The 26923-nt window shown below is 35.0% G+C and overlaps 1 protein-coding gene across 2 annotated transcripts; it reads right to left on the reverse strand.

The window, feature by feature from the left end:
- Positions 1-1644: 1644 nt before the first annotated feature.
- On the reverse strand, positions 1645-26689 carry NAA35 (N-alpha-acetyltransferase 35, NatC auxiliary subunit). 2 transcript variants are annotated; one of them, XM_085313194.1, is made up of 23 exons: positions 26610-26689; positions 25017-25150; positions 24018-24051; positions 22426-22540; positions 21185-21259; positions 20100-20267; positions 19316-19382; positions 18926-18969; positions 18308-18358; positions 17270-17353; positions 15394-15508; positions 14688-14866; positions 13513-13572; positions 12348-12454; positions 12055-12121; positions 11295-11393; positions 9841-10019; positions 8000-8136; positions 6451-6518; positions 6059-6199; positions 4178-4300; positions 2685-2765; positions 1645-1998 (listed from the first exon to the last, which is right to left on the reverse strand). In XM_085313194.1, exons 2-23 carry the CDS (start codon positions 25138-25140, stop codon positions 1939-1941), a joined length of 2178 nt encoding a protein of 725 aa, XP_085169320.1. In that variant the 5' UTR covers positions 25141-25150; positions 26610-26689; the 3' UTR covers positions 1645-1938. The 2 variants fall into 2 exon arrangements, with proteins under 2 accessions (XP_085169320.1, XP_085169312.1); XM_085313186.1 differs by having other exon boundaries at positions 25017-25158.
- Positions 26690-26923: the final 234 nt, after the last annotated feature.

A 26923-nucleotide genomic window follows, 5' to 3' on the forward strand; every position in this document is an offset into this window, starting at 1 on the left:
ATGTTGTCTATCATTAAAATTTTTACTTGCAAGAGAGAGGGAAAGCTTTTTGACTGTAATCATTTTGGGATTAAATTAACACTTTTTTAAAAACAATCCTAATCCATTTTAGATATGCATTTTAAAATAAAAATAATCTTCTCTTCGGTGTACTACCTTGTTTTGTATAGTTGATCTACTTTCAGTATTAATCAAAATGGGAAAGATGTGCACTTCAATTTTACTAGTTCTCTAAAAGCACTATGATGTGAAATTCAGTTTTTCTATCACTTGTTTCATTTGGAGAAATACAGATGGCTGTCCCTGAGCCACTGGCATATAGTTCAAGATTTTGAAGAGAGGAAAGATTTTTATGATAGCTCATGAAAAGTAAGGTAGATGAATTCTCAATGACCTGAAATAATGCTGGTTCCAGCATTTTTATGTCTATGGCAATGATTAAGTGCATTCAAGCATATGAAAATGATGATAAGTGAACATGTAAAACGCTTGCAACCTCCTAGCAGAGAGAGAGAGAGAGGAAAAAGCACTGCTGCAAGCTATTGGTAGTCAAGCAAGGTGTTCTACTTCAGGGCTTCCTCATTGCTTTTCTGCTTTAGCAGTGCTTAAGTGATGGAGTTAAAGTGGTATTACTCCATGCTGCAAATATATGTTAAGAGAAACATGAACAAGTGTCTTGCATGGTCAAGATGGAGTTATAAGCTTATCACTGTGAGGGAAACCACTCTCCCTGCAACAGAGTTGTCGCTTTCAATAGTCAGACTTGGAAGCCTTGGTTTAAGGTCCCAAGCAAGACCAGGCAGTATGGTTCATCAAGGAGCATGTCAGATTTTTAACATGATTTTGACTTTTTGTGGTAGCAAACTGCCAAGCACAAGAGCTTACCCTATGTTATTTCAGATCTGGAAGGACAGGAGGAAGAACCATGATCAGTAAAGGAAAGGGTAGAATTAGGCTCCTCCTATTTGCTACTTCCATGATTGCAGAAAAGCAGGTGGTAGGATCCCAACTGCAGTACTGCAGCCAGATCCAGAGAATAATGGTCATGCCACAACCTACTGAGAAACACAACAAACTGCAAAGGAAGATGTGCTAATGAGAAAGGTGCACTAGTTGCAACATAGTTAAAATACACTCCTAGAGTTTTGCATTCCTGTGTTGCTGAAGCCTATTCTAGTGTTAGCTGTACAGATTGTGTAGCACCATGCAGAATTAAGACAAAAGGAAAAGCTACAACCAGAAATAACTAATCTTCCATTTCTTGCCATCCCCAAGGATATACCTCCATTCAAAAGAACTGATTTCCATAAAACAAAATTATGGAATTAAGTACAGTAGGAGTTAAATGAAACAGTCTAGTTTTCACCTGGCCTTAATTTCTATAAAGACTGTATTAGCTTGACAGACRTGGCAAGAGAGAAGAAAAAAAAACTTTCTGCTTGGAAAATGGGCAAGTTTGATGCAATTTAAGGGAACAGAAAAAAAGTGGAAACCTGGATTTTTTCCAAGTGGCTTTGTTCAAAGCAGAATTTCACAAAAGCAGAATTTCACTAAATCAGCTGTGCCAAACACATAAGGCTGTACTGCATTATTTCTATTCAACCAAAGTGTATTAAATCCTTAAAATACCATTTTCAGTCAGACTTCATTCATAAAAATGATTTATGATTAAATTGGTAATAAAATCAAATAAGGTACAACATTCTCCAACGCAGTTGATGATTAAAATCAGCTTCACCCGTAGAACATTATACAAACCACTTTAAAACAGCAGTTGTTATTCAGATCATGTAAAGAAGGCAGACTAGAGATATTCCGTAACAGTACTTTTATCCTGGAGATCCCTTTTAGTCTGAGTACAGTACTATATATTYAATCCCACAGCTGGTATCTGACATACAGATCGTGGTTCACATATCCTAACAATAATCTTGTCTTTCAAACAAGCTTCACAACTGGAAAATATTTGTGAGGGGAGAAGTCAAATTCTGGAGGAACCTAGAAGGAAGAGGTTTAAAACATTACACTGAGGTAATACTGAATTTAATTCTCCAACTGGGACATATACTACAGATAAAAACATTTAAAGGTTAATAGATTAAAACAAACAATCTCGGTTCTTAAATCATTTCCAAAAATATTCCAACCCAGGTCTGGATGTGTTCATAGTTCTCCAGTAGTGATGGGCACAAAGTTGAAGAGGGCCAATGTGCTGTTTTAATTCGGAGTGCTCCTTCCTTCCTCCCTGCCTGCCTCAGGCTGTAACTCTGTAACCCCTCTCCTCTTTCTAATCCATATGGCAGCTGCTGATCCTCAAGGCAGCTGTTCTCCCCATTAGGTTCACAACAAGCTGCCGATGCACTGCTACGGAGTACTTCCCTCCTCCCAGCTCTTGAAACATGCCCATGTCTGTATATGCCATCCCACAAACACTCCAATTTTCTTTCCAAGACACTTAGAGGAGGAAGAGTTTTCTGTATTTTAAAACTGAAACAGACGATTTCCAATTCCTAAAATTCAATTTTAAAAAAGAATGCATAAAAAAATGGATTTTGTCATTTCCTCAATTCTTGTAAGAACTGGAACAACTAACACCTGAATCTACTAATTCAGTTATAGAGGTTTTGTGGTAGCATTGTATATACTACTGTATTTTACAACCAATCCAACTATCATTTTCTTACCTTCGAGTCTTTTTTGTGACCTCCTGCCAACAGCTTCATGACCACAATATTGGGTTTAGCAACTTTTAGAATTCGATTGACCTAAACAGAAAACAGCAATAAAGTTTCAAGGAAAAACACATGATCTCAAATTTATTTTGAGGATAATACTTAGATGTTCACCTACTCTAAGAATGCAGTCTTTCTTAGAGTATCAGTTTATTTTAACAGATGCCAAGGCATTTTGTATTACTTTCTAGCCTATCAGTTGGAATAATGAATAAATGGGATATTTATTTTAATAGTCACTTTTTATTCAACAGATCATAGAAACCACTCTTTTTCATGCTGATGTTCAAATAACATTAAACTATGGCAGGTTCTGAGGCACTTGTCTGAATAAAGGTTTAGATGGACTCTAGGCATCTATGTTCAAGACTGTAATCCAAACCCTAGGAGAAGGGGCAAGTCAAGTACCAAACAGATGGCTTTTTGCTTGAGAGGTGTGCTCTGGACACACTTGACCTACCTCCAACTACCCTGTTAGCCTCAACTAGCTATCTTTTGCACTGAAATACAGAGAACAGGCAGGGATTTCTAATCCTGTAACTTTCTTCACCTGCTCAGACATGACAGAATCAGTGTCCTCTTCCCTGCTCCAAAATACAGTCACAAATGTTTTTTCTTAAAATATGAACAAAGAAGAAGAAATTCCTATCCACATCTAAAATCTAAGTGCTGAGAACACTGTTTCAGGAAAAAAGTGCCAGATTCAAATGCCCTTTTCAGCCTCATGACATCTTTCTCCTCTCATAGGAGGACAAGTGAATTAAAAGGTTACACATAAGCGAGAAGTGTCACCTTCTTGTTGAAATTATAGCCCTTTCACTAAGAGCAAAAAGTGCAGAATGGATCCAGAAGGTGTATCATTCAAGATGAAACTAAGCTGCTATCTAATTATTAAGACATGCAGCACCGAGAGGTTCTCAAATAGTGAGCATAACTCAGATTTGGCTATCAAACAACCCACYGTTTAAGCTGCCACCACACCTTACCTGCCTTACTCAGCTTTGCTCAGCTTTTTGACAAAGTACATTTAAGGCACTTTGGATCTCAAGCACATCAAGGTGGCTTCTGCTCAACACGCAGATTTGTCAAATTACCTTTTTAAGGCACTAAACTCTCCCCTTAACACTGGAAAGAATGATAAGGCACCTAACTGGCTTTCAGTTTGCAGACTGGAAGCCAGTGGCTGAACCCATTTTAAGCTGAAGCTCATTTTTAGATACAGCACAAGTCAAGAGTTTATACTTCAATTTAAACAGAATAAAATTAGACTTCAATGTCTATTTGTACTGTAATTTTGTATTCTAACATGCTAGCTGTATAAAAGCTTTTATTCAGAGAAYGGTCTGGACATCTAAATAAGTCTTTCTTTAACTAGATCCAGCTGAAAACRAATACATTTATTCCATTATTAGCATCTACTACTTTTTCTGGTATTTCAGTCTTACCTCATGATCTGGATTAGGAATATTCTCAAGAATCATTTTAGCTTGCTGGAAGTGTTTACTAGCTGCCATGTAGAGATCTGATGACTGAGGAGGGGGACTGTATTTATTTAAATCAGACATTTCCTAATACGTTACAGAAATAAATAGATATGTATTAAAATCAATTGCCAACAAATCATATTTTTATGATCTTTTAATCTAGAATAAATTACTGTATTCAAGAAGGTTATGTCAACTAAATACTGTAATATTTTAAGARTAAGTAGTGAAGTTAGAAACATTTATTAAAAATGGCAAATATACAACTACAGTATACTATTTAATGATTATTTTATAACTCCACAAAATGCAGTGAACCTCTGATAACTCTGGTTAAAACAATCACTGTTTTGAACAACTTGCCATTCATTTGCTTTAATAATGCCATAAAGGAGAGAAATTATAGGGAAGAACAGGGGAGTAAAAAAAATGATGATAATTAATCAATTCAAGGTACAATTATAACAAGTCGTATATTGACATTTTTCAAAATTTCATTTTATGTAATTTTGATGCTACAACTTTTTTTTCAGAGATGATGACAGGAATAAAGTAAGGATAGTCCACCTTCTACTACAACTGTTCATGATGGTAAGTTACAAGCAATGGCTGACATATAAAACAAAATAGTATAGCTYCAGTCCACAGGGACCTTCAGAATCTCAGACTGGCCGCCAGAAATCTGACTAAGTTAAACAAGGAAATGTYCACAATTCTGCACCTGAGCCAGAACAATCCCATGCATCAGTACAGGCTTGTAACTGATTGGCTGAATAGTAGGGTTACAGAGAACTACAAGTTGAATATAAGCCAACAGCATGTTCTTAAATAAGGCAGACCKCACACAGGACTGCAATAGCAGAAGTATGGTCAGCAGATTGAGAAAGTTACCCTCGTTCTTGATCAATACTTGCGCTGTAACACCTGATACAATGCATCCAGTGCTGGGCCACCATTTCAAGAAGTATGCTGAGAAACTAGACAGCTACATAGATGGCTAGAAGCCTAGTTCACATAACCCACAAGGAAAGCTTAATGGACCTGGACATGTTCAGTTTGACAAGAATGATGCTAACAGGTAATCTAATAGCAGCCTACAACTACTTGAACAGCAGTTACAAAGACAAATACTTCTTTATAATGGTACACAATATAAGAAGGGGGGAACAGGCACCAATTGTTGTTTGGGAGATTCAAACTGGACATCAGAAGGAAAGGAAACCTGTGCAGCACTGAATCAGTTTATCCAAAGAGCATTTAAAAAGAAAAAAGAAATAAAAAACCCTGCATCAGGTTATCCAAAGATACTGGAGAACCTCAGTCCTTGAATTTTTTCAGACATGGCTTGACAAAGCCTCAGCTGACCCCAACTACAATGCTATTTCAAAGAGGAAAATGGATGAGATAAACCTCCATATATCCCCTCCAACACACACTTCTGGGATTTAATAATCACTATTTTTTTTGTTTCATTTTCCTGTTTGCTTGCTGCAAAAACATTCTGCTACATAAACCACAAAAGTTTGTCAATAGACTTTTAGTAGACTTCATCTGCATGCAAACCAACAAAAGCATCTCAAACTGCCATAGCAGTCCAATTATTAACATCTAAAGAGTCTAATTTCAGTAAGAATTGAAAACTACATATTTTCCCACAATATACAAAGATACAACTAAAGCCAAAAGTTCTCGCCATTTTGATTTATATTTTAATATGAACTCCAAGGTGTTAAGGGCTCTTTTTACTGTCTTTTTTAGTGTCTAAAACAGGTGAGACACATGATTTTCACATATATGTTACGTATTTTTTAAATGATTTGTACCATGTTTAAGATTACTCACTTTGAATTGCAAATAGTGTACTGGGGGTGGTGTGATAACACTGTTGAATGGAGCAAATCTGTGCTCATACCGAACTTGTTCACTATCCAGTTCGAACTTAGGTTTTCTTACTTTGCCATCCATGTCAAATGCAATCATCGTCTAAATAAGAGAAGAAAGGAACAGACTGCGTATAATTAGAAATGTTTACTTTATACTCTACTTTGCTGTTAGCAAGCTGAAAAGCTATGATTTATCTTAACTAATAGGAGAGAAAAATTGTAGAAAATTTACTAAATCGTATTATAAACCTGAATTTCATTTTCAGTCCCAATAAGAACAAAGAAGGCAAGCAATGTATACTCAATTTCTATTAACAAATTCGAAGCCATTGTTCAGCACAAATACATTACCTTGTACATCCCAGCACACATATTTTGGTATGCTTGGCTCATGGTGATCTCTCTACTGAGAGGACGAACTGCAAATTTCACATAAAAAGATTTTTTATTCAACATAAGTACATAYAATAGTTTCAAAACAAAACATTTCTTTCACATTTTCAGGAAGTGATACAGTTCTGAAATATCACTAGAAATAATGGAAGAAAACTGAAGCAGAAAATGCATAGCCATGCTCATCAGCTCACCTGACTCCAGATTAAGCAAAATATCTTAAAGTATACCTAACAATTACATGACCGTGACACTGAATACAATGAAATAAATCACGCTGTTAATAGTATTAACATGTCTTGTCACCATACAACCATAAACAGTAATATAAAATTTACAGCTGGTAGTTGAGAGACTTTTGTTTTGCTTGATTTAGGAATTTTTTTGAACATTTAAAATTATAAGGTTAAAGTATCATAAAAATGAAGATTTTTATCCTAAGAGACTTTTGTTTTGCTTGATTTAGGGATTTTTTTGAATATTTAAAATTATAAGGTTAAAGTATCATAAAAATGAAGATTTTTATCCTAATAACATTCCTTTAAGCTCCTCTTTATCTTCCAGTGTTAAACTAGTGTCAAATGCCCCCACATTTGGCAACTTTTTAGATAGTATAAAATATGGTAGTAATTTTCTGAATTTCTCCAGAGAAGTGAATGTAGCTGAAATGATCTGGAGCTGTTCTTAACAAACTGGGGTTCCCTTGAAAGGAAAACACATATAAACACACAAAAATGGAAGAATGAATGGCAAAGAAAGTCATACAGCGTCTGCATGGTGTTCATTACTTGCAATGTTAATGCTAAGATAACATCAACATATCACAGTCATCACAGCCTCTTACACATGGCAAATATGTATCACATGCAATTTAAACATTGTTTTTGGCTTTTGGTTTCAGGCTTACAGCTCTGACCTCAATGACCCAATGGTGTGCTAAGATGTAAGAAAGAATATTTTTATTTTCACTCCTACATATACACACAGAAAGCATGAGATATCTAGAGGAGTTTTTTGCACAATAGGTACTACCACTGAATTGAAATAGGTAAAACTAAGAAACATGCTTAAATATCTTCTGGAGTCAAAGAGAGAATTTACGGAAATATGATCAAAGTTTGGAAAGCTAGCTGCAGTCAGACAAGCCATCCTTCTACAGGAATTACAGACTGTAAAAGGCAGTATTTTCACAGATTTTTTTTCTTAGCTTGTTAATTACACCTCACAGCATCTGACACATAGTAAAACTGATGGAGGCATGAACATAAATGAGTTGAAAGGCCTATTTAAAAAAATGCAAAAAGACCCCTAGCCAACCAAAAAAATTATTCTGCAGAGACTAAGACATTTTTAGTTAAGATGTCTTACTTTTGGYCTATGTAAACTTTATGATATTTGTCCTATCCACATCAGTGCTGATCCTACTGACTTTGAAGAATTATTTCTTTACTCTGAACAGCTACATGAGTGAAAAAGAAGTCTGAGCTACACTCCACACCTCAGATACCTTTTTTCTTTTTCTTTGTTTTCTTACTACTACGGCCTTTCTGCTGTTCCTCCATTATTCTCTCTTCTGCCATTTGAGAGCTGTCAGCACGGCTCAGTGTTGACATCAACCAGGCATAGAGAAACTCTGATAGATACCTATGGTAGAAACAGTATGCGGCTGTTACATACTAGAAAGCAAAATTTATTCATAATGCACACGTCTTCACTGAATGCTGAGCTGTTTACTCAAAGAACCAATGATAAGGAATACCTTTTAGCGCATGTCTCTTTTTTGATGAAAGTGGATGATGGGTGTAATCAACTGATCATTCCCTGTTCTATTTTTTTAAATAAGATTCCATACATATTCAACACTAGATAGTTTAAGGTATGCAAGTTTCTTTTACTTCACTTAAGTTGAAATTTCTTACTATTCCAAAACCTGTAAGGATCAAATTTTTCTAGAATTTCTCTTTCCCATCCATCAAATCAAGCATTTAAAAAATGGTAACTAACTTAATGCTATGCTTCTAGTTTTGTTATGAATTACTGTTTTAGGAAACAAGGATAGTATCAATGCATTTCAAGCATTAGTAAACCATGACTTATCATACAAAAATGCCCACAGGAACGCTACATATACATGCAATCCTTTAAGATTTAAGAGAAATCTTTAAGAACACTTTAAAAGAGATTTCCTGTTGAGTAGGACATATAAATCTCTAGCTTGACTTCAAGCCCAAAGAAATGGGAAAAAGGGAATGGAAAATTACAACATATGAAGAAAAAACACCATATAAGAAGCTATAATTCAGAAAAAAAATCTGAGAAATAACGATTCATTGGTAAATCTCTTTTTAAATTAAGGTGGTTTTGTTCTTCACTCACGATGAAATAAAATAGCTGAGTCTACAGTTCTGACGAAGAGTGATCTTACTGAAATGGTGAGGGGGAAATGTGGGCAGGTAAAAATGGTGTATTACTTATAGAATATTGCCATCTTCTGGCAACTGTCTGGAGTATTAATATTCCCATTCAATGTTTAATCCACCGAGGAAACAATATATAAAACAGCTGAAGCCCAGTGAAATTAAGCTTAATATGTAAGGGAATGAGATGCACTGAAATTCAAGTATTTTAAACTAGTCTAACTTCTCAGGAAGAAGGCTGACAGTTTCCTGAGTAAGAGCTTATAGGACGTTTCACAAACACAAGTACAAAAGTACTTCAATGCAGAAAGGTTCAACACTGAATTTTTACTGCTGAATTAAGGATGAACCATCTAGAATCACCTCTTTTGGACCACTCGATCTATTATGAAAAATAATTTAATGTGAAGAAAGGATATGGAAAAAAAATCTTTTGATTCCACATAGTGTATTTATTTTCACTACAGGCAGGTACCTCTTTAAATATGTTTATAGAATAAGATGTTATTTTTACCTAGTCACCTTTCAGACTACAGTCACAACTTCAAATTTGGAGTTCTCTTTAAAAACGCTGAAGTCCTTAAAAAGATTATTCATGTTGGCAGGACAAAAACAGACAAGAATAAAGTAGCTGGTTTTAGTTCTGCATTCCCTTATCTGCCAAAAAACGTATGTTTTTTATCCATTTTCATTAGAAATTGAGCCAATTACTGTTTCAGAAAAAGTGATTAGTAAGTACACTAATCAGTAAGTCTAGAAAAGATAATAAGATACTTTCTTCCTGCCTCTAATTCTATGAATAGGTAATCAAAAACATGTTGATCATGTTTGAGATTTAAAATAGTAGTTGAAGTCTTCTTTTAAGTATTTGCAAGTATAGCTCTGTGAGAGCATCCCACCCCCAACAGCTTTCAATCAAGCATCCTCTTACCAATATATGTAGTAATACTCATGCATACTGTAAAGTTCCAATTCAAAGCCACTCAGAAGATATTGTATCATAATACGAAGGTTATGATAAAGGACCCAGGTGCCCAAGCAAGCCAAATGTTGCCTTTGCGGTTCCTGCTTCAGTAACATACTGTGAAGTGCTGCATCTACTTTCTCTGCCTAACAAAAAAGAGAGAAAAGCAAACTGTTCAGTTACAGACAGGAAAAGAACAACAACATATGGTTGAAACTGCATTCAAGTTCTGCCAGATATAAATGACACAGATATAAAAAGACAGAAATGTTTTTTCAGATACTGTGGTCTGGAACTGTCACAAATCTGAATTATTAGAATTTATTCACATGACTACAGGCAAATGCAGCTGAACAGAGTAAAAAATATTTTATGTGGTAATACAGGGAGATAAATTTATTGACCAGCACTAACATCAGTTTTACTAAGTCTTTAATTTAAAGAGCATTTGTTGACCACTAACCAGTCATGTAAGTACTGGAACTCAGGAACCATGACATGCTGTTATGCATTTTACTATACTGAAATTTTTTCTTTTCCAAACTTTGGTGCAATGAAAAACTTACAAGCTGTGTAAGCAAAATCTCACCGTGGCTTACCACAGGAACTATAATACTCGGAAGTCATATTCAGTCTAAAAAATTAACTGCATGGAAGACATGAAACCTCTCATGTTCAGAATATTATTAGTGATACAATCATCCCATAAAACCTGCCGCAAGATGAAAAAAATTCTCAGCAGCAGCACTGCAATAAACTTTCAGGCAAAAAGATAAAATGAAGTATATGCAGATCCTTCCCCCACCAGCTCCAGTTCTTCAATTGTTCTCCTTAGTGGGCTCATTATGGGAAATATTTTCTTATTTCTCACTGTTTTAAAAAMAAATACATTTCCAAAAAATGGAAATGTACTTTTCACTGTGGCCTTTCATTTCCCATTCTGGAAAAAACTTCAAAATCAGCAGAATGCATATTTTTAAGAGTTATTACTCATTTTACATGTATTTTTAAAAAACTTATATAATTTTGCAATTTATATTTTTCATAGCCATAAATCTGAATTTTCAGAAGTGTCTTGTAAACAAGGATCATCAATCTCTCTCTGTTTACAACTTCTCGATTCACAGTTACAAGAAAGAGAGAGTGCAAGCAGTGGAATTACCATGAAATTATAAGACTCCACAGTAGTATTCTCAAAATCTATTTATTGGACAAAATTAATCCAAAAATATAATACCTTTATACACAACAAATGTAACAAAGTTCTTGAATGCATCCTATAAAACTTTCTAGGCTGCATTTTAGGAATCCTTGCTCTAAACATTTTAACAAGGACAAACAGGAGTAGCTTTATCCATCTATAAAATAATACTATACACCCCACTAAGAAAAGCTTGCTGGTCTTCTGCCTAGGACATTACCTCATCCTGGAGAGTGGCAAATTCCTCAAGAATGTGACCTAGCTTATCTCTCTGACGAGCTCTATTGTGTCCATGGATTTGAATCAGACTGCAAAATGGCTGAAAGAAATAAAGTGTAGTTACACACTTTCAAGAAAACTTTTGAGACTACAGGAGGAGTACTATGATGTCTGTTTAGACACCTGATTTATACATCTCTATAAGGAGACTGGTTCCTGAGACAGTACATACAAACATGCAAACTCTTTGGAGTGATTCAAGAGTTCAACTCTCCGCACATAAGTCAACATGTAATTGCATGAACCTCCTGTGAAGAATCTGATCAGAATACAATGCTCAGGGAAGAGAGAGAATTCTTACGATTAAATACATTTTCTTAGATTTTTCAGTGTTCTGCATTTAGTAACTGAACATTCTCAATAGTTATTTTTAATTTTTGAAATATGCATGTAAAAATAATTGTTTATATTAGTGTTATGTATTTGTTTTTCAAAATAAAACTACCTTGTAACAGAGGTAGTGGGTGCAGACTTCTAGTAAAGTCATATTTGTTCATGAAAAATCTAGAAACTCCGTACAGCATACAGACAGGAATAGTTCTATACTGGCTTCTTTAAAACTAATACTTTTAAAATAGCCAAGTTTTAGAATTTTGCTTACATGTTACATGTTTTAATAGAACTGCTCCTATTTTCAGAGGTAAGCAAACCTTGAAAGTGTTCATATAAGCATAAAGGTTCTGTAACTGGGAAAAACTTACCCGAACGCAGTGTGTCACAAAGGAGTCAATATAGTCCTTAGCCTGGTGATTGTTATACAGACAACACCTAAAGGGGAAATATCCACACATATACRTATGTATATAAATGTCATCAGGCTATATAACACAAAATTTAAAAAGAAACATGAGTGTAGCAATAGCAACTGACTTCTTCATAGAAAGCACTAATAAGTAGAAGATACGTACATTTTTAAAGGTCCGTCCTTGCTTTTGTAAATAAATATTTTCATCAGATATGTAAACACACACAAACCAACTCAAGTTCTACTTACTTTGGAGAAAGTACTGGAGGGCTGACAAAAGATCTTAAMGCATCTTTCACCATATCTTGCATAAGGTGAGTTCCAAACACCTTTTTGTTATCTACCAGGAAAGTTGTCTGAAAGTGAAATTACATCTTTAGAAATAGGTGTTAGAAGTAATGCTTTATAAACTACTAACAGAGCTCTTATAGTATCTATATATTTCAGAAATTTACAAGACCACTTTAAAATTAAAATTGCTCAACTAGGTGTAACGTAATGGACTTGGAAATAGGGGCATACTGAGATTGTCATTTGTGTGGTATTTCCTTAACATTCTATTACTTGTATAAGTCACTGCATGCAAAATAATTTGTTTTGTGAACTTAGAAGAAGATTAATCAGACAGATGCCTCTGAAGATTAACAGAAAATAGGCTATGAAACTTCCCTAAAGACAGATAAAGGTAGAATGGAAAACGAGACTAACACAGTCCCCCTTCTCTTTAATCCCTACAAATATTGCTGCTTTCATTGGCCATGTTGGAAGCTCATTCCACTTTCCTCCACAAGTGCAGCACTCCTTTCCTGTACAATTCTTGAGCAGTTGGGGGATTTTCCATCAACTCTATTCATGGTCTAATCAGGATCAAAGGGGGAAAAAAAAAAAAAAAGAAGTTCTGATCTTCAGGGACACACCATCAAAACCAAAACCTCCTATAAGGAAGTGTTTCACTCTGAATTGAGGAATATACTATGCAGTTTCAAGGTGAGTAAGGCAGTGAGCAGTAAAGTAGTATTCAGTTCTGCCTAACCATCCTTACTGGTAAAACAAAAGAGGGAATCTATATGTGAAATTCAGTCAAGGTAGGGAAGATGAAATATTAACTACTCAGCCCCAAATGAGACAGCATATGGAGAATAATATAAAAATGTCTGTACAAGCATAGGTTTATAGCACAGAAACAAGTTTAACACTGTCATTTAATTTGTATATATGAACACGATTTGAAAAATAGTATTTGAAATATTAAAAAAATAACTCATAAGGATCCATATACCTAACTATGTACAAATTCTTTTTAACAACCTGTATATTATTAAACGATTTGCAAATAATTTAAAACTTGAAACTAGAGGATGAATGCATATTTATGCTGAAAGCATTTCAACCAAAGACACAAACTATTACTTACTTGTAACAGAGATCGTGAAAGAACACAAGGCGATTGCTCACTAAACTCACAGAAAAAGTCCTAATTCACATTTAGGAAAAAGAAGAAAAGTCAGGTTAATACACCAATTTTCTTATATATATGTATATATATATGTGTGTGTGTGTGTGTGTGTGTGTGTGTGTGTGTGTGTGTGTATAAAAATATACACACACAATTTGTATGCTTTTATATGCATGTATACACACAAAACACAAACATACCTATAGCACAGCTTGTACAAATTTTAAGAAAATAAGCATGAGTAATTTGAACAAAACAAAACAGTCTATGAAGCTAAAATCTATTTTTTCTGCAATTATCCTTTACTGAATGTCAGATATGCTTCTGAATTTTCTTCTTCAGATGCAACTATAAGAAAGATGTTAATATAAAAAAGAGATACTGTGAAACCACTAAGGTCACAGCAAGGCTGAATCAGGCACCCAACAGAACTGCGTCGATCAGCGCAAAGTGCTTCATGCAAACACTAACTTTATTAACCTAACATAAAATATGTTAAAAATAAAAGATTTTTGCTTGGTCTTGGAACTTCATCTGATGTAACCATAGCTTTTTCATTAGTGAAAATGTATATTGTAAAATGTATTTCAAACATCTAAATCTCTTCTAATAAATGTAGGCCCTAACAGAGGGTAGCATTCCGTATTCAGAGAATAACATAAAGCAAGTTCTTAGCTTTATCCCTCTTCAAGAAAAAACATGCTCAAACGTGTTAAGTGCTTGCTTGGATTACAGACACAGATGTAGAATATTGCTTACTGAATCTGAAAAATCAGGAATATAGCAAAGACTTACGCCCTGCTACTAAAGATGCAACTCTTCAGTCAGAGAAAAAAGAACTGCAAGAAAAGTAACTTGTGCTTCTCCACTGACGTAAGTTACTGTTATTATTTAACAGGTTATGGGAAAAATGGGATATTCAAGAGAGGAAAAGGTTATTGTCAAGAAGAGAAAAATATGAAGTACCTGGAAAGACATCAAACTCTGAAACTGCACCACAACAAGAAATATGAAAAGATTTATGCAGACAGTTCAGTTTCTCTCCAGTGAACGAGCATATTTGAAATGATTCTTCCAAAAGTTAGTTTTTAAGATCTGATACRTGACTATAAATGAGAAAGATTCATGCTTACCAGTATACAGTGCAAATTAGTTAAGTTGACTACCTCACAAACAGTTTTTATCCGATCTATTAGTTTGGAAAAATAGTTGACCATTTCTTCTCTTTTTATTATTTTTGCGTATCGAGGGAAAGTTGGAGGCAGCAATCTTTGATTAACAAGGGGCTCAAAGCCCATCATAATAGGATGATCTGAAGAGGAGGAAAAAAAAAAAAGAGAGAGAGAGAGAGAAAAAGAATAGGCATGTAATCTGTGGAACTCGCTTAAAACTTAGAAGTATAATAAAGTCACTCATTTGGCTCATTTGGCCAAAGTAAGTGATRCAGGTAAGCATTTCCAAAACTGATAGAAAAAGCTTCTTTTTAATTAACAGTTAATTTATGATCACACTAATTACTCAACTGAGATAATGACAACTATGGAAAACTGTCAAAGATGATACAGACAGTTATGTGGTACTCTTCTTATCAAAAAGTGCACATGCTGATTTGGAGTGCAATGCACTTAAAAGTTCARTATTATCTCTGACTTTGAAGGAATAACACTGCTTTCAGAGAAATTAAATTAAGATCAAACAACGCACATTTTTTTCACAGCTTGCATAAAAATGTATTACTAGTTCAAAATAGATAGTGATTTAGAAAAAAAACACTTTAATATTAAAGCTTATATAAAAAGCATATTTAAGAAAGAAAAAAAAAGAAAATGTGATACACACCTCCCTTAGTGGTATCATTCTGTGCCTGGATACCATGATGTAATGAATTGTGAATGGCAGAAAGCAGGTCAGCTGCTTGAGTCATTAATTTCTGAGCTTCTGCAACTGCACTTGTCTGAAAGGCAGAGAGAAGCTGTTCATATATTTTATGAATAAACATATTTTGACTATAGAACTCATTTTAATTTTAAATAAAGCATCACATCCAAATTCTACTGTCTGYACACAAATAGTTTTGAACAGATTCTTGTATTTATATAAACGTGTTTATATTTCATATATTGATAAATTTACAACATATTTTTTGTAATCAGAYAACCCTTAACAGTAATTATAACTGAAAATATAGTATATACTATGTACAACTTCTCTACTTTTGACTTTGTAGAGTTTAAAAAAAAATACACTTCTGCCAAATGAAGCACACTAAACAGAAAAATACTCTTCCAACATTAGAAAATGAAGAATTCTTAATAATACAGATGGAACACATGCAATCAAGTGGTACCGTCACTATACAGGATTAGAAAATTCCAAATGTCAATTAGAAATCTTTTTAGAGATCATTATCTGCTGACATATTGAATTTTCTGACATCAGTTGAACTCAAACCTGTCAGTGTAACAAGGTACTGTTTAAACTTGTTTTTCACAGAATAAAAATCTTGTTGCAAAAATACAGGATTAGCAGTCCCTGACAGAACTTTAAATATTTAATATTAAAGGTAAAATTGAAACATCATGAGTTTAAGAAAAAAAGAGGTTTGAAACCCCCTGAAGATCCAATAAAAGCTGAGCCAAAGCGGTCTGCTGCAYTTAATAATGAACTCTGCATAAAATATATCCCTCTACTATAACCTCACAGATCTACTACAAGAATAAGTTGCTAAGCAGATTTAAATGAAATCAGTCATCTATGAAGTAAATAACTTACAATATAAGTAATCAGATTAGCTAAATTAAGATAATATGATTTTGTACAAATCATTAACTCATAGAAGTTAATGCAGACAGAATTTTGTCATAGATTACTGTAGTTCACTTCCGTATCAGTTTGATGAAGACTTTATTTATACTACAAATGGTTACAGTGAGAATACAATTATTCTTAAGTGCTCAATCTCTTTTCTTCGACATTGATTTCTCCCAATGATGTTTGGACCGGACTTGCATTCTAATGAAGGTCTTTTAAATTGTTCAATACACAGGTACTCCAACAGCAAAGTATATCAGAGTGATGAACTTAAAGCCAGCAAGCAAGAAGCTTRTTTATTTATGAAAATGGAAATAGAATAATAAGAGGCAATGATTTGCTGTTTTATATATATAAACAATTAAATAGAAAGTTCAGTCTCATCCAACCCATGGGATTCTACCTTTTTTGCCCTGAAACAAGCAGTTCTCTGCCTCTTGAACACTTGCAACTCGATGTTCAAAGGAGCTAGTAAATTACTCATAGAGCTGTTACACGCCTCTTCCATATACCAATGACATCTGGATACAAACTTGATACCCACATGAAAAGAAGAGCTAAAGATTCCCTAGAGATGGAGGAAGTATTGCTCAATGTCAGAGACAGAACTTGAGAAAGAAAATTTTTTCTTGTGTAGATGAAAAGAATAATCCAAAATTTAAGTGTGGTATAATCTATAATGTGCCTCTCTACAAGGCCATATTAATGTCATCCAGTGTCCTTCCCCGTGCTTTCTTAAAAACTGAAAGAAAACTTGAACAGCAACTATTGTAAGGCTTTATGCAACCCTTTACTTGCAGCAACATTAATTCAAATTTACAGAATAACTATTTTATCTTAGAAAAAGAAAAGTATATATATTACAGAGTCATATTGTGATGACAGAAACATCAAATGAATGTACCTCTTTTTTGGTAAATGCTATAAGAACAGTCAGTAGTACTCGGGTAAACTTAACTCTGCTGAACACTGCCAAACACTGTTGATGCTATAATAAAAAAAACAAAACTACAAATTAGTAAAAAATACTCATAAAATTCTGACACTTATTAGAAGACAATCTTTCATAAACTTGACAAATTTTGCTCTCTAGTCTCTACAAATACAGTGTCCAGTTTAACTGTGAAGAAAAACGGATCAYGTAAGTTATAGAAGAAATTCTTATTTCTGAGAGACTGCTGTCAGAAAATTACTAACACAAAAAAACAAAGACAGATATACTAGATAAATCTACAACCACTGTCTTGATATGCCAATGACACTCAAATTTCAGATCAAATGACCAGTCAGAAAACTACAATAAAAAAACAATTTCCTCTCCCTGCCCTTTTTTTTTGTTTGTTTGTTTTTTTGGTTAAAGATYTATATTAAAAAGTTATTTCTGAAGAAAACACAATTAGGAAAAGACAACCATGCTTTTCTAAGTCAACGATTCCCACTCCTTCTGGAAGAATCTAACAATTACGAAAAGACAACCATGCTTTTCTAAGTCAACGATTCCCACTTCTTCTGGAACACTATACACTGCTTCCACTTCCTCCTACCTTCTCCCTGGACAGGGAGGCTACTAGCAGCAATAAAAGCTGCTGCTAAGGAACTGAGAGGAAAGAACAGTATAGTTAAAACCTTCTGCTTTGCTGATGTTTTTTTCTTGAGAGATAGGTAGAGAAATGGCAGCACTGCAGAAGCATTACTGTCTTGCTATTGGGACAGACTGAGAACTCCTGACCCTTCAGCACATAAAACCCAATCTACTAGCCTGGGCTATGCTCAGAGCTATGAAGTTTAGAGAAGCTCAGATATGGCTACAATGGTGACAGCCCTTTATTGGTGACACACTCATTTCCCAAAGCCAGGAGATGTAATGATATACTAATTCAAGTAAAGTAACGATGTACTAATTTATGCAAACCAGCAAAAAATATTGCAAAAGATTCATTACTTCAAGTTCAACTTCTGGATCTCTCTCTTCTCCTTGTCGACTTCGAGTGCTCTGAAAAAGTAAAAGAATTGGGAACAACTCACTAATAATTGCAAATCAGAAGCTACTGGTATAAACCTTTTCCCCTCTTCAAAATATCTGTCCATTAAATATCCTTAAAAATCAATCTTCAAGTTCAAAGGCTTTTAATATATGATCTAGGTACTTGAATGATTCAGAACTTCCATACAGTAATGAATCCAATTTGCAAATACACGAGGAGATGATAAGAACATTTTATACTGTAACTTGTGGCAAAGGAAGGTTAAATAAGTTCTTCAGCATCACAGGATATGCTTGCATAAGAGCTAGAAATTAATCATAGGTTTTCTGTGCCCCAGCCCMGTGTTGTCTATTGCATCATCACTCCATCCCACCACTAATGAAGCAACCATTAACCTATTTAAAAAGTCTGAAGAGAGGTACAACATTAGCTACACAAACCATTATGAAAATTCTTCAGAAAACATTTTTAGAGACAGAAAAATCCTTTTTTCTTCACAGTGAATAATAAAACCCAATAACTCTATTTTAAACAAACTTCAGATATAAGGGACTAGGCAAAAGTGACAGAAATACCTTCACTCTTCTTTGCATGTCATCTTCTACATCTTTTAGCATACCTGAAAAAGGTAAAATACAATTAAAAAGATGAGTTATTTCTAGATGCACTTAGTATCCAGTGTATCACTTAGTGCAAAAAAGATAAGTGTTGAATTAATTATTCAAGTGCTTTATCATTAGCACTTATAAGGGGGAGGGGGAGAAACAAGAATAAAACAAAATGAAGAAACACAAACCTTTTCTTCAAGGAAAAATAATTTTTTTTAAAGCCAAGCCACATTTTCAAAAGATTAATACAAAACATAATATCTGAGATTCCCACTTAGCCATTAGATTTGGTTCACGCCAACATGCTTAAAAGAAAAACACACTACCAGACAGACATATACAAAGCATAAATTGTACCTGTAACTCTAAGATCTGTCACACTGTTAGCCATTTTAAATCCGTAAGTCATCGACTGAAAATCTTCCTAAAAAAATAAAAATTGAAGAAGYAAGTTTTAATGAAACATAGAAAGTAATAATTACAGTTTTAAGGGTTGTGTTTTTTARAAAAAACTACACCAAGCACGAAACAGAAATTCAGTATTATGTTCTGCATCACTGAACACACCCAAGGTTTTGGTGACCGTCCTGCATAAATCCAGCTTGGAGTAAYTATTTTTTGCATACATCCTTAATGCCAGGGTGCCCTTTAACAGTTGTATCATAATTTGTATCTAGCATTCTCCAATCAAAATGTTTCAGGAACTATAGGTATCTAACCAATTTTAAATATAGTCAGTGAGAAGTAACTTGTCCGGGGTCACAGGGCACAGAAAAATAGACTACTATCCCACAGCTAAAAGAATATTTTAGACAGAAGACAACCATGCTTATCTGAAGTAGAAAATCCAAAATTGAACAAAAAAAACCCAATTTCAAGTTATTAGCAACAAAATTTGCCTTGTTTCTCAAATAGATTAAGTGGCTCAAATGTTCATGTAAAATACAGAAAAGAGCATTTAACATGTTTATTTAATAAAACTGCATTATATTAAATTTAATAACTTGCTGAGGATGAATTGTTTCTCCTATATTAGCCTCTAATCAAACAGTACTAAATTTCTCCAATACTCCTTTTTTACTTGTATTAAGGAATCTGAGTATGTGTTATATGTTTAACCACAGGATATATTGAAACATACCTCCTCAAAAACAGCTGCTTTGTTAACTTTTTCTCTGGCAATGTCACAGATTTTTAGGATTCCCAGAGCAAAAGCCTTCATAGCAGGATCTTCTATGAAGTCTGGATTATGAATATAAAGGCAAGTGAATACCGTCTGTGCCAAGGAATGCCCTTCTAACCATGTTATCTAGGGAAAAGAAAATTAAATGCTTTACTTTCGAGAGACAAATACTCATTTTTATAGCCCCACTCTTTTCCTATCTTACTCCTGCTTCAGTTTTTGAGCAAGTTCATATCATGCAACCTTCCACCCAGCAAAAAGAACCAGAAAGCATCACCTGTCCTTTAACCTTTCCTCATTTGCTGGCTGTGGAAGGCAGTAAGTTTCTGAACTCTAAACAGTATCAAATCCTGGTGCTGGGTAAACCTCCTCCACAAAATTCAGCCACTAGCTCTGGTCTTTGTGACTCAGACATGACACTAAACTATCACATCATTAGGCTTGTAAAMTTGCTCTACACAAAAAAGTTATTAAAAATGTGAGTATGAAACAATTCAGTGGTAATCAGTGCATTCTTTTCTACATTCGATATTTTCTTTTTCACAGTCCCCTCTTACTACTTTCATGCTGCTATAAACTACAGAGCAATTTAAAACATGACTTCTATCTTGAGATATCAYGAAACATAGTATGATCAGATTTCTAACACAATCAAAGTTCTTTTAAAAAGAAATGGTCAACAGAGGAACTGTGTTACACCATCTCAAACAGAGTGACCTTTATATGACCTTTTTGTGAATACACTAATTTGAAATATTGTTTTACAAATYGAGATATTTTTTGAAGTCATTTTAAAAAGCATCTGAAATCATTCTGTATCGCACACAGAGGGAACTAAGACACATACACAGCAAAAAAATCAAGTAAYTGACAATTTAGATAGTATCCACTACAACAATTAAAATTAGAATATGAAGTACATCTTTTGTATTCAATGGAGTTTTCTTAAGTGCTGCTCTTTTTTTAAATGTACTTTTTACTGTGTTAAAAAATTACATTTTGAAAGCATAAACATTAAACATTAAAAGAAGTGAAATTCTTACCAAACAACAAAAACATGTATCCATTACGCCTATTAACTCAGGTGAGGTCAGTTCCTTTATTTTAATGGTTCCATCCTTAGAAAAGGAAGAAAAAAGAAAAACCAAYAGAATATGTGAAACAACAGGCAAAATGCAAATTATTTTGTATAGTAAAGAAGGAAGCTACAATTTGATTAAGACTTGAGATTATCTGTATTCCAGTAACTTTACCAATCAGCTTCATAATTTGTGTTAACAATTTTAAAGTAGTTTGCTTTTGAGTCATAATGTTGAATATGTAAAGGCACTGTCTAAAATGTAGAACTATTCAAAGGGAAAGCTAGAACAAAATTTCTGATTTATGAGTAGCCTATAGGTTTAAAACCAGTGCAACTGATAACACTTAGTCACAAGAAAACCCCTACAATCATAAGGACAGGACAGGACAGGAAAGGAAAAAGAAAACCAAAAAAGCAAGCAATAATATGTAGCACCCATTGTTCGAAGAGAATTTTTTATACTGCAACAGCTTGTGCAGCGTTCTACAGCTTTCAAGGTCAGAATCAAGAAGGCAGCCATCTTACTTCTTTCATTTTATTTGTTCAATGTGTGCAAATCTGCATCAAGAATTAAAAGACAAGGCTTCTCTTCTAATCCATTCAAAGTACCACTGTAAAAAAGGTATTTCTCTCCGAGTGTATTATTTTTCCCAAAGTAACAGATGGAGAGTCTTTCAAATTCCATTCACCAATTCATTTGAATCACGYATCAGAACTTAATCATTACTGTCAATGGTTATGGGTATCCTGTAACTTTTGTTGAATTAGCTGGCTTCTGTTCAATGCTAATGAACTGACAATCACATTAATTTACAGTTGAGTTAATTTAAAGCTTTTGTACAAAAGCTAGTTTTCCTTCAGCTGAAAGAAGGGTTAACCAATACATCTTCATGTAAAAATCACATTTTAGGGAAACTTGGGGTGATTCATAGCATTGTTTCTGAAATGGATTTATTTATAGTATTAATACTTTAAAAATTTATAATACTTTTTGTTGGGAGAATTAGTGATGAAGTAGGTTACAAAGAAGGAAAATACCTCAAGCATTTCTTGGCTATCCAAAATAAAAAAGGACAAAAACAATTTTATGTAAATATTGAAAACATTTATTATGCTGAATTGTATTTAACTACAATTTGATTAAACTATGTATTTTTACAGACAGTAAAAAGGCAAAAATAGGAAAAAAAAAATCACACAAACCTTGATAGCTTGCTCAAAGTTAAGAACCTTTCTATTAACTTGGTTTCCAATCATACCAGCATCCATCTTGGGATCCATCATTTCAATTGCAGACATGGCTTCAAAAAGACCAAAACTAAAGACACAAATACAAAAAAGTTCTAAATTAAAATTTTTATTTTATTTTATTTTATTTTTTACAAAACAATCTTCATATAGCAATGTACAAGAACATACGATGGCAAACTGACTACACCGATTTTTGAACATTAATATTGATCTTGAGAAGGCACAATTTTCAAGACTTTKAAGATCTCAAAAAGCATCTGAAAAATGAAATGCCTAAAAATTCTTAGCCTTTTCGTAGCTGAAGAACATTCCCCAAATAGCCCATTACTAAATCTACATGTGTTTGTGCTTATATACCTCTTAAAACATAGCATCTTTTTAGAAACCTGGGATTATGTAACCTTGATAAGGTTCATTAACTGAATAAGCTGTTCTTTATTCTACTATAGCCAAAGAAATGAGAAAGATTGTGTTCCCTACACACCAATGACAACATAYATATTACACAACTACATATCAAATACATCAATTGTGTTTAAAATGGGCAGTTTAAAAAAAAACAACAAAAAACAGCATGTAAAAATATAATCTATTGTAGTCATAAAGCACRTAAAATTTTGCAGAAGAGCTGTTCAATGAAGGCAGGCCCACAAAAGAAGGAAAACAGTGCCTCTCTTGCAGCATATGTGATACTGAACAGATCTTTGCACAAGCCTTTACTGCATAGAGAAGGTTACTGCAAAATGCACATTCCAACTGTTTGAAGTATCTTTATTGGAAAAGGCACTTACATATGAAATTGCATCTTGAAAATATACTTTGATTCTACTGAGTAAACTACTTGGTCACACCCTTGCACAAATGTTTTTAAGCAAACTTGCATTTAATAATGTGGTTCTGTTTTCTGTTATTAGCGCTAACTCTGCACCTTTTTCTTTTGTAGGTCAACACATCCACAAAGTTAAATAGTTTCCTTTTTCTTTAAAATATTTWAATCTCATTTCATATTTTAATGACAAAACATATTCTGCAAGACAAAACATACACTTTTTTTAAGTAGACTTCTTAATCTGTAGACCACTCAGCTTCTATTTYGGCATGACATTTTAGCATTAGTTAAGCTATGTAGACTGCTTATTCTAAACCTGCTAGAAACATTTAAGGTAACTGAATGAAAAGCTTAGAGTGTTTACTRCCTTTTTGTGTAAAAGTATGCCTGTGTAAAATACTCAGCAGGTTCMTCAGTTTCAACACAACTGATGATCAGATATACTGTACAGTTCTAATGTTTGTATTGAAACTAACTGAACTTAAAATGCAACGGTATATTGGCACTACAAAAATGTTCTGAATTCATATAGTTGCTTTGTTTATGTACTGCTGAAGATGAATGTTATTTTGAATTGTGTCATTTTAGCTGTTTTATTTAAAGTAGATGTTTAAAAAAACCTTAGCTGGTACTCCATGACTTGTTCACTGGTTAGCATTAGTACATATGCACTAATCCCACCTGAAAAACAGAACTATCCAAACAGCATACTTACAGCTTGTCATGAAGGAGTTCCCCTAACTTCAGTTCTACGAAAGAACACAATAGAATAAACAATTACTACAAGCCCTCTAAAACAACTTTTCCAAGGTAAGTCATATTGCCCAAACTACCTTTTGCTAGAAGAAGAGCCCAAGATACATGAAATTTCTACTCCACCTTTATTTGCTTTTTTCTTAAAGCACTTTCAAAACTGAAAGACTAAAAAAAAAGGTTTTCTGCAGTCTTTCCTCTGCCCTCTCCATTATTCAAGCAGTTGAAATTTAAAATTACCAAAAAGTAGAATCTGAATAGCYTGGAACACAGGACAACAGTTTTCAGGCTCGTTTATGCAGATATCTACTTTTTTTCCAGGGAAGATGTTTTTTTAAAAGCCTGCTCTTCCTCATTGTTTTTCATGGAGCTTTTAGATTTACTTCACGGTGTACAAATCATAAATCACTAATATAAGCAAATCCTTCAGTGGTATAAGAAACTGTGTTTATTGTATAACTTTTTGTGTGTGGTAACTTGCAGTTTTATAGCTATTCTCTCCAAACATCATCATAAAAATCATTAAAAAAAATAAAATGACTGCTAGAATAAACTAAGTAACAATAACAGCATTAGTTAGTAATGGCACTGTTTAAAGGAAAGTGTAACTGGTTCACAGTGACTTGGATGCATATTATCTCCTCTGAAATTCAGGTTTACTTCAAAGATGAAAAATGATGCACTGACCAAWTAAATGAACACAGCATTGGGTCTTACAGATCCAAAAAAGTTACAGAGAATTAGACTGATGATTCTGCAACGATGAATAAGGCTTCCATTTAGGAAAAGAGGAGAAACCTTTGCAAAGAAAAGACAGACAGAATGGAAAAAGACCAAGGGGAAAAAAAAAAGTAACTTGACTAAAGACAGCATATTGATATAAACTGGAAGAGCAAGCAGCATCTCTGCTCAGTCCTCCAAAAGATTCCACTTTTCTCAAAATCCAAGTAGCACAACTCACCTCTACAAGCCTCTTCAAAATCCTGGGTTATATCTATCCAGCTTGYATTACTCTTTTCCATCTTGTCAGGTATACCGAGTTCCCATCCTGAATCATCATCTTCTGCTGAAGCTTTCATAACCATGATATTCCACCTTCAAATCTGTATCAGAAAAACTGCACATTATGAACAAGTTAATGAAAATGTTTCATGGGAATATTTTTTTTAATCATAAGGGGGAAAACTGAAACAAACTAATTTGATTTCATTTAAACAGCTACTGTTAAATGCAAACACACCAAAAAAATTATTCTAAAAATTCTTATAAAAAATTGTTCTCTTATTCACAGTTTTCCTTCAACCAGGTTATAGGTTCACAAAAGCTAAAGGCAGCAAAACTTTAGGAGTAGAGGTCCATAAGAAAATGAGCACATTCAGCATGGAAATACAAAATAACCTCAGAAAATCCTCTTTACGAGATAAGTACCACAATTTATTTTTTGATGTCCTATACTAATGGAAATACGCATCTTCTCCCACTGCTGTGTGAAAAGCACTAAAAAGCAGGAACTGTAACACTGACCACACACAGGTTAGGAGCACAAAGTGTATCAAAACAAATTTGTGAAAATGAGTGCATTTCCTCTGACTTCTTAAACTGAAAGTAGTATCTAGATTAACACAGCAATATGAAGTAATTTCAGCCTGGTACATAATTTTTAAACTRACTGCACCGAGTAATCATTTCTAACAGATTTTGTACTCAAGACAGGTGGAGCAATCCTGAAAGAATTTTGCATTTTGTTACTCCATCCAAGTTAGGCATATAAGCAACACCAACTTTTTGTTTTTTTCCAGCATTTATAAGAGAAAGGGGAATAATAATCCGTATTTTGTTTTCTTCTCTTTTTCCTTCTCCAGTATTGTGTTAGAGATCCTGAAAGAGACTCTATCAATGAGACCTGAAAGCTTTAAAGAGCTTAATCAAAGAAAACGTTGAAGATTTAAATAAAAGCGTACACCAGTCCYTCCAAGCATAGAAAATTAACAAAAAAAGAGGAGGATCAAAACAGTTTTTTTTACAACTCGTGTAGAAGTCCCTTTCCAAAAGTAATACTCAGTTTCCCCTCCGCTCATGTCAACACTTCACTAGTTCTCAAAYGACCACAGAAACTGACAGTCTCAATGGGCCGGGATAAGGAAATATGTGGAAAGTCAGTTAAAARGAGCAATGATCACACTTTATTTTATTAAAAGGAGAGCTGGCAAAGGCAGCCCCCCCTCGGRCTTCCTCTTCTCGCAGACCGCCTGCCCCGACACTCAGCAGAGCCGGGGCCCACAGCCTCCCCCCTCGCCGGCCCCGACCAACGAACGGCCTCCGCAGCTCACTGCGGCCCATTTGACGGACGGGAGCGGGCGGGCAGCTTCCCCGCTCCGGGAGCCGGCCCCGGGCTCGCGGGCGCGCTCCTTCCCTGCCTCAGCGGAACCGGCTGTGCCCGGAGCGCCGGTGAGGCGCGGCGAGATCGGGAAGGCGGCGGCCGCCGCCGCCGGCCAGGGCCTGAGGAGCGGTCGTTACCCACTCCAAGCGCGCGGCGCTGCGGCCGTTGCCTCACCCGCAGCGTCGCCCCGGTACCGCGCGCACCGCACCCGCTGCCTCCTGCCGCTGCTGCCGCCGCCGCGCACGCGCACGCGCAGAGCCGCCGGGAGCCCGGCCCCGGCCTCAGGGTCAGGCGCATGCGCATAGGCGCCACAGGGCGCGCCACCCCCCCCCCGCGGGAGCCTGCCCGCCCCCAAAGGCGCGCATGCGCCGATCCGCCGCGGTGGGGGGAGGGGGTCGCGTAGCGTGAGGGGTGGAAGCGTCGCGAGACAGGCTGGTTGTAACGGTGCCCCGCGGCCGTTGGGCGTCGGGGGCTCCCGGCGCCTCTCG

Source organism: Rhea americana, unplaced genomic scaffold (genome assembly GCF_003343005.1).
Source record: "Rhea americana isolate MKP2758 unplaced genomic scaffold, rheAme1 scaffold_11, whole genome shotgun sequence".
Taxonomy (NCBI): Eukaryota; Metazoa; Chordata; class Aves; order Rheiformes; family Rheidae; genus Rhea; species Rhea americana.